The 14,041-nt window shown below is 50.4% G+C and overlaps 1 protein-coding gene across 1 annotated transcript in view; it reads left to right on the top strand.

Annotated features, from left to right (window-relative positions):
* Positions 1-14,041, top strand: part of SCAP (SREBF chaperone) — a 93,489-nt gene that overhangs the window by 27,904 nt on the left and 51,544 nt on the right. Inside the window, exon 2 of the mRNA XM_069729168.1 lies at positions 12,924-13,138. Within this exon, the coding sequence (XP_069585269.1) occupies positions 13,017-13,138 (122 nt within the window). The 5' untranslated portion in view covers positions 12,924-13,016. The remainder of the gene's footprint in view (positions 1-12,923; positions 13,139-14,041) is intronic.

Here is a 14,041-nt window from a genome sequence, read left to right as displayed (position 1 = left end):
CTCTTTCCTGGCTGAAGTGAATGTCGGAGAGGCCGGTCTCTATTATTGTAGTGATATTCTCTTTCACGACTATCCCACTCACACAGAAAGCAGCAGGACTTTGTGCATCCACCCCGGAGACTAAGAGGAAGACCACCTTAAAGTCACCACAGAGGGGCCACAGATGGTCGTAGTTCTGGCTCCTCAGCAGCTGGTTCATGTGGTCATAGGTTGCTTTCATGTGGACGACATATCCAGCGTGAATTGAAGGTAGCGTATGGCCATTATGCAGGAAGGCGGCTTTCAGGCTTCTTTTAGACGAATTGTTGAAGAGCCTCCAGTCCTCCTGGTTTATAACTTGCCTTCAGATCTTCCATTAAACTGTTGATATTGTTGCGTGCCATAAGATCGTCCTCCATGAAGAAGTATTGGATAAGATCTTTATCACGGTGACGGAACAAAGAAATATGAACATCATCCACTAGGAGATTCCACTGCTTCCGCTGGGAACCTTAGAGCTCAGCCTTCTTCTGTAGCCAGGATCCTAACAGCTCAGCCTTACTGCTTTCACCGGGAACCTAAGAGCTCAGCCTTCTTCTGTAGCCAGGATCCTAACAGCTCAGCCTTACTGCTTTCACCGGGAACCTGAGAGCTCAGCCTTACTGTTTCACCGGGAACCTAAGAGCTCAGCCTTACTGTTTCACCGGGAACCTAAGAGCTCAGCCTTACTGTTTCACTGGGAACCTAAGAGCTCAGCCTTACTGTTTCACCGGGAACCTAAGAGCTCAGCCTTACTGTTTCACTGGGAACCTAAGAGCTCAGCCTTACTGCTTCCGCTGGGAACCTGAGAGCTCAGCCTTACTGTTTCACCGGGAACCTGAGAGCTCAGCCTTACTGTTTCACCGGGAACCTGAGAGCTCAGCCTTACTGTTTCACCGGGATCTAAGAGCTCAGCCTTACTGTTTCACCAGGAACCTGAGAGCTCAGCCTTACTGTTTCACTGGGAACCTAAGAGCTCAACCTTACTGCTTTCACCAGGAACCTAAGAGCTCAGCCTTACTACTTCCACCGGGAACCTAAGAGCTCAGCCTTACTGCTTTCACCAGGAACCTAACAGCTCAGCCTTACTGCTTTCGCCGGAAACCCAAGAGCTCAGCCTTACTGCTTTCAACGGGAACCCAAGAGCTCAGCCTTACTACTTTCACCAGGAACCTAAGAGCTCAGCCTTACTGCTTTCGCCGGAAACCCAAGAGCTCAGCCTTACTGCTTTCAACGGGAACCCAAGAGCTCAGCCTTACTACTTTCACCAGGAACCTAAGAGCTCAGCCTTACTACTTTCACCAGGAACCTAAGAGCTCAGCCTTACTACTTTCACCAGGAACCTAAGAGCTCAGCCTTACTGATTTCATCGGGAACCTAAGAGCTCAGCCTTACTGCTTTCACCGGGAACCTAAGAGCTCAGCCTTACTGCTTTCGCCGGAAACCCAAGAGCTCAGCCTTACTGCTTTCACCGGGAACCCAAGAGCTCAGCCTTACTGCTTTCACCGGGAACCCAAGAGCTCAGCCTTACTGCTTTCGCCGGGAACCCAAGAGCTCAGCCTTACTGATTTCACCGGGAACCCAAGAGCTCAGACTTACTGCTTTCGCCAGGAACCCAAGAGCTCAGCCTTACTGATTTCACCGGGAACCCAAGAGCTCAGCCTTACTGATTTCACCGGGAACCTGAGAGCTCAGCCTTACTGTTTCACCAGGAACCTGAGAGCTCAGCCTTACTGCTTTCACCAGGAACCCAAGAGCTCAGCCTTACTGCTTTCACCGGGAACCCAAGAGCTCAGACTTACTGCTTTCGCCGGGAACCCAAGAGCTCAGCCTTACTGATTTCACCGGGAACCCAAGAGCTCAGCCTTACTGATTTCACCGGGAACCCAAGAGCTCAGCCTTACTGATTTCACCGGGAACCTGAGAGCTCAGCCTTACTGTTTCACCAGGAACCTAAGAGCTCAGCCTTACTGCTTTCACCAGGAACCTAATCGCTCAGCCTTACTGCTTTTGCTGGGAACTTAAGAGCTCAGCCTTACTACTTCCACCGGGAACCTAAGAGCTCAGGCTTACTGCTTTCCCCGGGAACCCAAGAGCTCAGCCTTACTGATTTCATCAGGAACCTAAGAGCTCAGCCTTACTGCTTTCCCCGGGAACCCAAGAGCTCAGCCTTTCTGCTTTCGCCGGGAACCCAAGAGCTCAGCCTTTCTGCTTTCGCCGGGAACCCAAGAGCTCAGCCTTACTGCTTTCGCCGGGAACCCAAGAGCTCAGCCTTACTGCTTTCCCCGGTAACCCAAGAGCTCAGCCTTAAACTACTTTCACACTAGCGTCGGAATCTCCCCGTCGCAATGCGTCGGGCAGAGATTCCGACGCTAGCGTTTGACGCACTGCACAATGGAGGCAGCAGATGCATTTCTCCGGCGCATCCGCTGCCCCATTGTGAGGTGCGGGGAGGTGGGGGCGGAGTTCCGGCCGCGCATGCGCGGTCGGAAAAAGTGGTCTGTCAGGAGCAAAAAACGTTACATGTAGCGTTTTTTGCTCCCGACGGTCCACCAAAGCACGACGCATCCGTCGCACGACGGATGCGACGTGTGGCAATCCGTCGCAATGCGTCGTCAATACAAGTCTATGGGGAAAAAACGCATCCTGCAAGCACTTTTTGCAGGATGCGTTTTTTCTGCAAAACGACGCATTGTGACGGATTGCAGTTAACGCTAGTGTGAAAGTAGCCTTACTGCTACTGACGGAAATCTAAGAGCTCGGCCTTACTGCTGGGCAGATCCAAATCTCAAAGAAGATGGTTCAGTTTACTTTGTGCTGTAAGGTGTGGTTCAGCTCAGGTTGCTGACAAAGTCTGGAGCGTGAGAGGAAGACGCTTCAAGACCCCATTCGCCCTCTTCTTCCTCACTTGACTTGACTGTAAATGTTTCTGGCGCTTTTGGAGCCGGCAGTTCTTCCGTATGTGGTACTGGGTGTATTGCAGATGGAAGGTTTGGCTACTGTACCGTTCACTTCTTCCTTGAAGCTCCTTTCCTAATAGGCACATCTATTGCTACATATGTGTGGAGCCGAACTCTTGTCCTGATCTCCTAGTCTGCAGCCAATATACAGGTTGTAGGCTTTCCTTATCACGGTAGTTAAGTTTTGCTTTTGTGATGCAAAAGTGATGTCTCCGCATGTGTAGCAAAAACTATCCGCTTTGTTAAGGCAAGAACGAGTCCTATCTGAAGAAATGATAGAAACCTGCCGATATGGTAATAAATCCTAAAGCTGCATACTTGACGCAGAGCATTGCTAAAAGTAGGTGACGCCGCGGAGTCGGCGTTTCTGATCGGTCGCCCTAAGATGATAGAAGGCGGAAGGATAAATAGACGAGATGATGTAACATCATTAAAGGTGTCATAAGTGATCACAACCCCCTAAATATTACAGCCAATCAGCAGATGGAAGCCCCAGATTCGTTTTCAGCACCACAATATTAATTAGGTTCAACTGTTTTCGTGTCTGAATGAATTTGGCCGTATAACGACGGTGTTATTACCAGCTTCCTACGCTCCCGGCGCTGCCCCGTGGCCTTCCCAGCTGATTACCAGTATATAATTGTCTTTCGGGGGACACTTGTGGAGAAGATTATAGTGAGGCCCATGCGATTGTTTTGCGTCATGCACAGCTCTGTTCATCCTGGGCCTCCTGGTTCATGAACAGAACCCCAGGTCTGTAGTGAGACTGACACGTCAGTAATGGGGGAGGAGGCTGCTGTTCGGGGTTATTTTCAAATATTATTATTTGTTTATATAGCACCATTAATTCCATGGTGCTGTACATGAGAAGGGGTTACATACAGAGTTATAGATATCGTTTACAGTACACAAATTTACAATGGTACAGAGGGGAGAGGACCCTGTCCTTGCTGATTTCCATTCTATGGGATAATGGGGAAGAGACAGAAGGTCGGGGGTGCGGCAGCTCTGGTGGTGGTGGTGAGGCGGCAGCTCTGGTGGTGGTGAGGCGGCAGCTCTGGTGGTGTGAGGTGGCTGCTGTGGTGGTGAGGCGGCAGCTCTGGTGGTGGTGGTGAGGCGGCAGCTCTGGTGGTGGTGGTGAGGCGGCAGCTCGGGTGGTGGTGAGGTGGCAGCTCTGGTGGTGTGAGGTGGCTGCTGTGGTGGTGAGGCGGCAGCTCTGGTGGTGGTGGTGAGGCGGCAGCTCTGGTGGTGGTGGTGAGGCGGCAGCTCAGGTGGTGGTGAGGTGGCAGTTCTGGTGGTGTGAGGTGGCTGCTGTGGTGGTGAGGCGGCAGCTCTGGTGGTGGTGGTGAGGCGGCAGCTCTGGTGGTGGTGGTGAGGCGGCAGCTCTGGTGGTGGTGAGGCGGCAGCTCTGGTGGTGGTGAGGCGGCAGCTCTGGTGGTGGTGAGGCGGCAGCTCTGGTGGTGGTGAGGCGGCAGCTCTGGTGGTGGTGAGGCGGTAGCTCTGGTGGTGGTGAGGTGGCAGCTCTGGTGGTGGTGAGGCGGCAGCTCTGGTGGTGGTGAGGCGGCAGCTCTGGTGGTGGTGAGGCGGCAGCTCTGGTGGTGGTGAGGCGGCAGCTCTGGTGGTGGTGAGGCGGTAGCTCTGGTGGTGGTGAGGCGGCAGCTCTGGTGGGGGTGAGGCGGCGGAATGGTTATTGCAGGCTGTAGGCTTTCCTGAAGAGATGGGTTTTCAGGTTCCGTCTGAAGGATCCGAGGGTGGTGGATAATCAGACGTGTTGGGGCAAAGAATTCTGGAGGATGGGGGATGTTCGGGAGAAGTCTTGGAGGCGGTTGTGTGAGGAACGAATAAGTGTGGAGGAGAGTAGGAGGTCTTGGGGTCTGTGGGGGTCCCAGCAGATGGACCTGCAATGATCATGAAGTTATCCCCTATCCCATGGAGTTGTGGCTTTTTCGCTGATTGTTGTTTCTCCCTGTGATACTGATGGGCTAATCTTTATTTCATGCGCCACATGTAATAATTTGGGTGGTGGACGCTTCTCCCGTGGGGGTCTCTGCCTGTGTCTCAGCTGGTAGTATGGCAGGGAGAGACCACCTACCTCATCAGTGCCCAGTTTATATGACTTGTATCCTGGGCTCCAGGGAGCTTTAGCCTGCACTGATACAGTGTAACGACTCATAAGCGCTAAAAGTTTTGGATTCAGAGGGGAGAAGCGGTGCTCGGTGTATTCGGTGGGCAGAAGTATATACGGGGGTCTCCATACAACCCCCATCCCGACCCCCCTCCCCCCCCCCCAGGGAGCAGGATCCACAGTGCAGCGCTGCTGATCTCTCGGCACAGGAGCTGCGGCACCATCATGTCCTGGGATACAGGCAGCCCTGCCACTTAGTCCCAGACGTTCCCCTCCCCCATCCCTGCAGGTCATGTGACTGGAGATTTTCCATACAATTTTCCTAGGACAGGCAGCATGTGTTTCTATCCCGGCCTGTAATAGACAGAACACACAGTGTCAGTATGTCCCATCCATGGAGAGCAGGGTATGTGCGGGGGGCTCGTGTACAGAAAATACCCCCTGTGCTCCACCGGAGCGCTCACAGTCCCATCACCATGGAACGCTGCTTGTCATCATGTCTGAGTGTTACAGGTCACGGCTCTTCATATTTGTGTGGTTCCAGGGTCAGTAAATCATTTTCTAAAGTCTCCTGACTAACTAGGAAAATGGTGTAAATTACATTAAGTAAATGGTGTTCGTGAAGCGGCTGGCCGGCGCAGCCCCTTCCCCTGGGTGGCCGGCGCAACCCCTTCCCCTGGGTGGCCGGCGCAGCCCCTTTCCCTGGGTGGCCGGCGCAGCCCCTTTCCCTGGGTGGCCGGCGCAGCCCCTTTCCCTAGGTGGCCGGCGCAGCCCCTTTCCCTGGGTGGCCGGCGCAGCCCCTTTCCCTGGGTGGCCGGCGCAGCCCCTTTCCCTGGGTGGCCGGCGCAGCCCCTTTCCCTGGGTGGCCGGCGCAGCCCCTTTCCCTGGGTGGCCGGCGCAGCCCCTTTCCCTGGGTGGCCGGCGCAGCCCCTTTCCCTGGGTGGCCGGCGCAGCCCCTTTCCCTGGGTGGCCGGCGCAGCCCCTTTCCCTGGGTGGCCGGCGCAGCCCCTTTCCCTGGGTGGCCGGCGCAGCCCCTTTCCCTGGGTGGCCGGCGCAGCCCCTTTCCCTGGGTGGCCGGCGCAGCCCCTTTCCCTGGGTGGCCGACGCAGCCCCTTTCCCTGGGTGGCCGACGCAGCCCCTTCCCCTGGGTGGCCGACGCAGCTCCTTCCCCTGGGTGGCCGGCGCAGCCCCTTCCATCGCGTGGCCGGCGCAGCCCTTTCCATCGCGTGGCCGGCGCAGCCCTTTCCCTCGCGTGGCCGGCGCAGCCCCCTCTCCCGGGTTGCCGGCAAAGCCCCTTCCCTCGCGTGGCCGGCGCAGCCCCTTCTCCCGGGAGGCCGGCGCAGCCCCTTCTCCCGGGTGGCCGGCGCAGCCCCTTCTCCCGGCCTTTCCTCGTGTGGTGGGCGCAGCACCTTCCCCCGTGTGGCGGGCGCAGCCCCCTTTCCTCGCGTGGCCGGCGCAGCCCCCTTCCCTCGCGTGGCCGGCGCAGCCCCCTTCCCTCGCGTGGCCGGCGCAGCCCTTTCTCCCGGGTGGCCGGCGCAGCCCCTTCTCCCGGGTGGCCGGCGCAGCCCCTTCTCCCGGCCTTTCCTCGTGTGGCGGGCGCAGCACCTTTCCTCGTGTGGCCGGCGCAGCCCCTTCTCCCAGGTGGCCGGCGCAGCCCCTTCTCCCGGCCTTTCCTCGTGTGGCGGGTGCAGTACCTTTCCTCGTGTGGCCGGCGCAGCCCCTTCCCTTGCGTGGCCGGCACTGCCCCTTCTCCCGGGTGGCCGGCGCAGCCCCTTCCCGTGCGTGGCCGGCGCAGCCCCTTCCCTCGCGTGGCCGGCGCAGCCCCTTCCCTTGTCTCTTTCAACCTTAAATGTTTTATCTCGCCTCAGTGCTGGAGTCACAGCTACACTGCTCAGCAGCTTTTTAAGAAGTGTTTTATCATCCCATGATGCATTCACAGTCAAACTGGTCAGTGCTGCTGTATAATGTCCTCCATGCTGCTGATACTTTCTAGTAAGTGTTTAATCTCACCTCACTGGTGGATTCACAGTGAGGTGTAGTGTGGACCGGAGCACGAGAGCAGCGCAGATTATGTACTACTCTCTCTAGATGGCGTAGTGCCTGTTATATGTTATGCTGCAGTCACATGCAACGTGCAGTTGTAGCGATTTATGCGGTAAGTGCAGATCCATTTACTGGTTGCTGGGCAAACACAGCCCGTAATGCTGCGCACGGACCAAGACCATTCATCATAGTATTGTCCGGGCTTGTTAATTAACAGTAGAAGGTTCTGGATTTTACTGATGGGTTGATGTTGCTAACGACGTTCTGCTGTGTATTGTATGTAGCAGAGCTCAACACGACTCAGTCTCTATAAACTCTATATTGATGCAGATCTAATTGTTGTAATCTAATGGTGGAATCAACGTTATCTTTTTGGAACGAATCACACTGGGCTGGACGCTGATTACTTGCCATCATGTCATTCTCTATAAACCGTCCCTGTGCCGAGTTACAGGGGGAGAAATTCACAGGAAGGTGTAAAAGAGGAGCAGCCAGGCCGGAAACTAATCATTGCCATGAATGAGTCGTCCTGTGGTTTTTCTCCAGCACATGGAGGGAGAGAGCGACTGTCTGCACTCTCATTTCTGCTATTCTTAGAATGTGGTCAACGCTGAAATGTCCTTTCTGTGATGTGGAGGAAAATATCTAATATTTGTATCTGTACTCACTGTGTACATTGCATTACTGATCCTGAGTTACATCCTGTATTATACCCCAGAGCTGCACTCACTATTCTGCTGGTGCAGTCACTGTGTACATACATTACTGATCCTGAGTTACATCCTGTATTATACCCCAGAGCCGCACTCACTATTCTGCTGGTGCAGTCACTGTGTACATACATTACATTACTGATCCTGAGTTACATCCTGTATTATACTCCAGAGCTGCACTCACTATTCTGCTCGTGCAGTCACTATGTACATACATTACTGATCCTGAGTTTCATCCTGTATTATACCCCAGAGCTGCACTCACTATTCTGCTGGTGCAGTCACTGTGTACATACATTACTGATCCTGAGTTACATCCTGTATTATACCCCAGAGCTGCACTCAGTATTCTGCTGGTGCAGTCACTGTGTACATACATTACTGATCCTGAGTTACATCTTGTATTATACTCCAGAGCTGCACTCACTATTCTGCTGGTGCAGTCACTGTGTACATACATTACATTACTGATCCCGAGTTATATCCTGTATTATACCCCAGAGCTGCACTCACTATTCTACTGGTGCAGTCACTGTGTACATACATTACATTACTGATCCTGAGTTACATCCTGTATTATACTCCAGAGCTGCACTCGCTATTCTGCTGGTGCAGTCACTGTGTACATACATTACATTACTGATCCTGAGTTACCTCCTGTATTATACTCCAGAGCCGCACTCACTATTCTGCTGGTGCAGTCACTGTGTACATACATTACATTACTGATCCTGAGTTACATCCTGTATTATACTCCAGAGCTGCACTCACTATTCTGCTGGTGCAGTCACTGTGTACATACATTACATTACTGATCTTGAGTTACATCCTGTATTATACTCCAGAGCTGCACTCACTATTCTGCTGGTGCAGTTACTGTGTACATACATTACTGATCCTGAGTTACATCCTGTATTATACCCCAGAGCTGCACTCACTATTCTGCTGGTGCAGTCACTGTGTACATACATTACATTACTGATCCTGAGTTACATCCTGTATTATACCCCAGAGCTGCACTCACTATTCTGCTGGTGCAGTCACTGTGTACATACATTACATTACTGATCCTGAGTTACCTCCTGTATTATACTCCAGAGCTGCACTCACTATTCTGCTGATGCAGTCACTGTGTACATACATTACATTACTGATCCTGAGTTACCTCCTGTATTATACTCCAGAGCTGCACTCACTATTCTGCTGATGCAGTCACTGTGTACATACATTACATTACTGATCCTGAGTTACATCCTGTATTATACCCCAGAGCTGCACTCACTATTCTGCTGGTGCAGTGACTGTGTACATACATTACATTACTGATCCTGAGTTACATCCTGTATTATACCCCAGAGCTGCACTCACTATTCTGCTGCTGCGCTCACTGTGTACATACATTACATTACTGATCCTGAGTTACCTCCTGTATTATACTCCAGAGCTGCACTCACTATTCTGCTGGTGCAGTCACTGTGTACATACATTACATTACTGATCCTGAGTTACATCCTGTATTATACCCCAGAGCTGCACTCACTATTCTGCTGGTGCAGTCACTGTGTACATACATTACTGATCCTGAGTTACATCATGTATTATACTCCAGAGCTGCACTCACTATTCTGCTGGTGCAGTCACTGTGTACATACATTACATTACTGATCCTGAGTTACATCCTGTATTATACCCCAGAGCTGCACTCACTATTCTGCTGGTGCAGTCACTGTGTACATATATTACATTACTGATCCTGAGTTACATCCTATATTATACCCCAGAGCTGCACTCACTATTCTGCTGGTGCAGTCACTGTGTACATATATTACATTACTGATCCTGAGTTACATCCTATATTATACCCCAGAGCTGCACTCACTATTCTGCTGGTGCAGTGACTGTGTACATACATTACATTACTGATCCTGAGTTACATCCTGTATTATACTCCAGAGCTGCAATCACTATTCTGCTAGTGCAGTCACTGTGTACATACATTACATTACTGATCCTGAGTTACATCCTGTATTATACTCCAGAGCTGCACTCACTATTCTGCTGGTGCAGTCACTGTGTACATACATTACATTACTGATCCTGAGTTACATCCTGTATTATACCCCAGAGCTGCACTCACTATTCTGCTGGTGCAGTCACTGTGTACACACATTACATTACTGATCCTGAGTTACATCCTGTATTATACCCCAGAGCTGCACTCACTATTCTGCTGGTGCAGTCACTGTGTACATACATTACATTACTGATCCTGAGTTACATCCTGTATTATACCCCAGAGCTGCACTCACTATTCTGCTGGTGCAGTCACTGTGTACACACATTACATTACTGATACTGAGTTACATCCTGTATTATACCCCAGAGCTGCACTCACTATTCTGCTGGTGCAGTCACTGTGTACACACATTACATTACTGATCCTGAGTTACATCCTGTATTATACCCCAGAGCTGCACTCCTATTCTGCTGGTGCAGTCACTGTGTACATACATTACATTACTGATCCTGAGTTACATCCTGTATTATACCCCAGAGCTGCACTCACTATTCTGCTGGTGCAGTCACTGTGTACATACATTACATTACTGATCCTGAGTTACATCCTGTATTATACTCCAGAGCTGCACTCACTATTCTGCTGGTGCAGTCACTGTGTACATACATTACATTACTGATCCTGAGTTACATCCTGTATTATACTCCAGAGCTGCACTCACTATTCTGCTGGTGCAGTCACTGTGTACATACATTACATTACTGATCCTGAGTTACATCCTGTATTATACTCCAGAGCTGCACTCACTATTCTGCTGGTGCAGTCACTGTGTACATACATTACATTACTGATCCTGAGTTACATCCTGTATTATACCCCAGAGCTGCACTCACTATTCTGCTGGTGCAGTCACTGTGTACATTACATTACTGATCCTGAGTTACATCCTGTATTATACTCCAGAGCTGCACTCACTATTCTGCTGGTGCAGTCACTGTGTACATATATTACATTACTGATCCTGAGTTACCTCCTGTATTATACCCCAGAGCTGCACTCACTATTCTGCTGGTGCAGTCACTGTGTACATACATTACATTACTGATCCTGAGTTACCTCCTGTATTATACCCCAGAGCTGCACTCACTATTCTGCTGGTGCAGTCACTGTGTACATACAATACATTACTGATCCTGAGTTACATCCTGTATTATACTCCAGCTATTTCAGTTTCATATATGTAATAACTGTTGGACACAGTAATGTTTCTGCCATGAAATGAGGTTTATTGTACTAACAGAAAATGTGCAATCTGCATTCAAACAAAATTTGACACATCAAAACAGCAGCTCTGGGAGGGAAGAAATAGAAGCAGAAGCGGGTGATGACTTTTATTAGACTGACTGTCATTTGCACCAACCATTTAGGAAAATCCGAGAAAAATATAATTTGCATAGTAATTTGGAACACCGTGTAGTGTGACCCCGGCCTCATCCCTTCTGTCTGTCTTTCTGTGTGTAATGGACTGTGGGTTGGACAAGAAATGACATCACAAATCTTTTTTTTTTGTCAATAATAGATCTTTATTTAGCTTTTCAAAACGCATACAAATCCGCATGGAAAAAACGCTTCAATAAACGCAGCAAAAAAATGCAGGAAAAACGCAACAAAACCGCCCCTGTGTTTTCTGGCAAAAGAGGGAAGAATCTGCAGCACAAATTCCTAAAGCTAATCCGCAACGTGTGCACATACCCTTAAGTACCGTATATACTCGAGTATAAGCCGAGATTTTCAGCCCATTTTTTGGGGCTGAAAGTGCCCCTCTTGGCTTATACTCGAGTCATACCCAGGGGTCGGCAGGGGAGGGGGAGCGGGGGCTGTCTAATTATACTCACCTGCTCCCGGCGCGGTCCCTGCAGGTCCCCGGCTCCCTGGCGCCCCAGCTTCCTGTACTGAGCGATCACATGGTACCGCTCATTACAGTAATGAATATGCAGCTCCACCTCCCATAGGGGTGGAGCCGCATATTCATTACTGTAATGAGCGGTAACGGTGACCGCTCAATACAGCAAGAAGCTGCGGGGAAGCAGGGACTGCACCGCGCCAGGAGCAGGTGAGTATAATGGGGAGGGGAGCGCTGCACTGCGCGATATTGACCTGCTCCCCGTTCCCCGTTTTTTTTTTATTTTTTATCGCAGCAACAGCAAATGGGGCAAATGTCTGTATGGAGCATCTTATGGGGCCATAACGTTTGTGCAGCACTATATGGGGCAAGTGTCTGTATGGCGCCATAATCAACATTTGTGCAGCATTATATGGGGCAAATATCTCTATGGAGCATCTTATGGGGCCATCATGAACTGTATGGAGCATTATGGGGCTCCTGATTCAATATGGATATTCAGAAACACGTAACCTACTGATGTCTCAATTAATGTTACTTTTATTGGTATCTATTTTTACTTTTGACATTTACCGGTAGCTGCTGCATTTCCTACCCTAGGCTTATACTCGAGTCATTAAGTTTTCCCAGTTTTTTGTGGCAAAATTAGGGGGGTCGGCTTATACTCGAGGATATACGGTAGTTTTCCTTTAATTAGGATCACCTGGAAAGCTAATTATCACATGTGTTTAAGATTGATTTCAGTGATCATTGAGCCCTGAGACACAAAACCATCCACGAGTTTATTTGAAAAACAAAACAATTAAATCTTTGTCACTTGAATCCAATTTGCATAATAATTTAGAACACCGTGTAAATATATACATTGGAACCATCAGAAAGCAGGTCTGTTACTGATGGCTGATCGCTTATTTTTCCTATTCTATCTTTTTTCAGCAGTTTTATTCCATTAGGTGTCCTGCTTGTTGGCCTTTTCTGGCTCATTGCTGCTCGGCTGATAACTCTGCTTGCTGACTGTTTCCAGTAGTAACACAATTGTTTATTTGGAAATGGTAATGGAGCAGATGTCGGTGCGCCCTGCAGAGCATGCTGGGGGTTCTACTTCTGTGCATTGCTGATTGTGTTTCCTCTCCCGTCTCTCCAGGTCGCCGCTCATGTTTCTTGGAAGCCGCCCGTCCCCTGTGGAGTCGCCTGTCAGGAGCGTTTCGTGATGGGGCGCAGGTGACAGCATCTGAGGATGCCCTTCACTGACAAGCTGCGTGAGAAGATATCACAGGCCTTCTACCGCCACGGTCTGCTGTGCGCGTCCTACCCCATCCCCATCATCGTCTTCACTGCGCTCTGCATCGTCGCCTGTTGGTGAGTCCTGATAACCAGAGCGGACAGCGAACCCGCAGTCTGGTGATACAGGGATGTATTGTGCCCCTACGACAACACTTCTTGTCATGTATTGTGTACCTCCTGCATTTCTGGCAGATCCCCCGTCCGCTGCTGTCAGCGAGCTGTAATGTATACTGCCAGCTTCATGACGCTGCAGAGCGGCTGCGATAACACTGTAAGACGAGATGCCGTCACAGCCGGAGCCTCGTACATCCGATCCATAAGAATTCATATAGGAAATAATGAGAATAGAGGTCAGCGGCGCCTGTGATGTCACTCTTGTACCGCCACATCACCCCTCCGCACTGGACGTGGTGGTCTTCCGGGATCAGGTGACCCCATGACCCTATTTACTGCAGGCGCCGCTGATCTCTATTACAGCCTTGTGTATACAGAGGCGTATGGTGCAATATGTAAGGACTTCCCGTCAGTATATAATGGCCCGGCTCAGAGATGGAGGACGGGACTGTGAGCTGCGTCTGTATTACACCACATCAAAGCAAACATAAGGAACGCTCCTGAAAGCCTCGGCATAAGGCGACCTGCGGGGTCCGTAATGATCGACCTGTCTGTAGGGGCACATGACTGTCACCACCGCGTAACCAGTGTGCAAAAATAATGATCCCCAGACACAACGGCTGCTATTACTGTAAAAGGCGTCATATGTACAAGAATATAATTACTATAATGCTGCCCCTATATACAAGAATATAACTACTATAATACTGCTCCTATGTACAAGAAAACTACTATAATACTGCCCTCTATGAACAAGAATATAACTACTATAATACTGCCCCTATGTACAAGAATATAGCTACTATAATACTGCCCACTATGTACAAGAATATAACAACTATAATACTTCCCCTATGTACAAGA

Source organism: Ranitomeya imitator, chromosome 6 (genome assembly GCF_032444005.1).
Source record: "Ranitomeya imitator isolate aRanImi1 chromosome 6, aRanImi1.pri, whole genome shotgun sequence".
Taxonomy (NCBI): Eukaryota; Metazoa; Chordata; class Amphibia; order Anura; family Dendrobatidae; genus Ranitomeya; species Ranitomeya imitator.
Note: the sequence above shows the minus strand (reverse complement) of the source record. Positions and strands in the feature narration are given on the sequence as shown.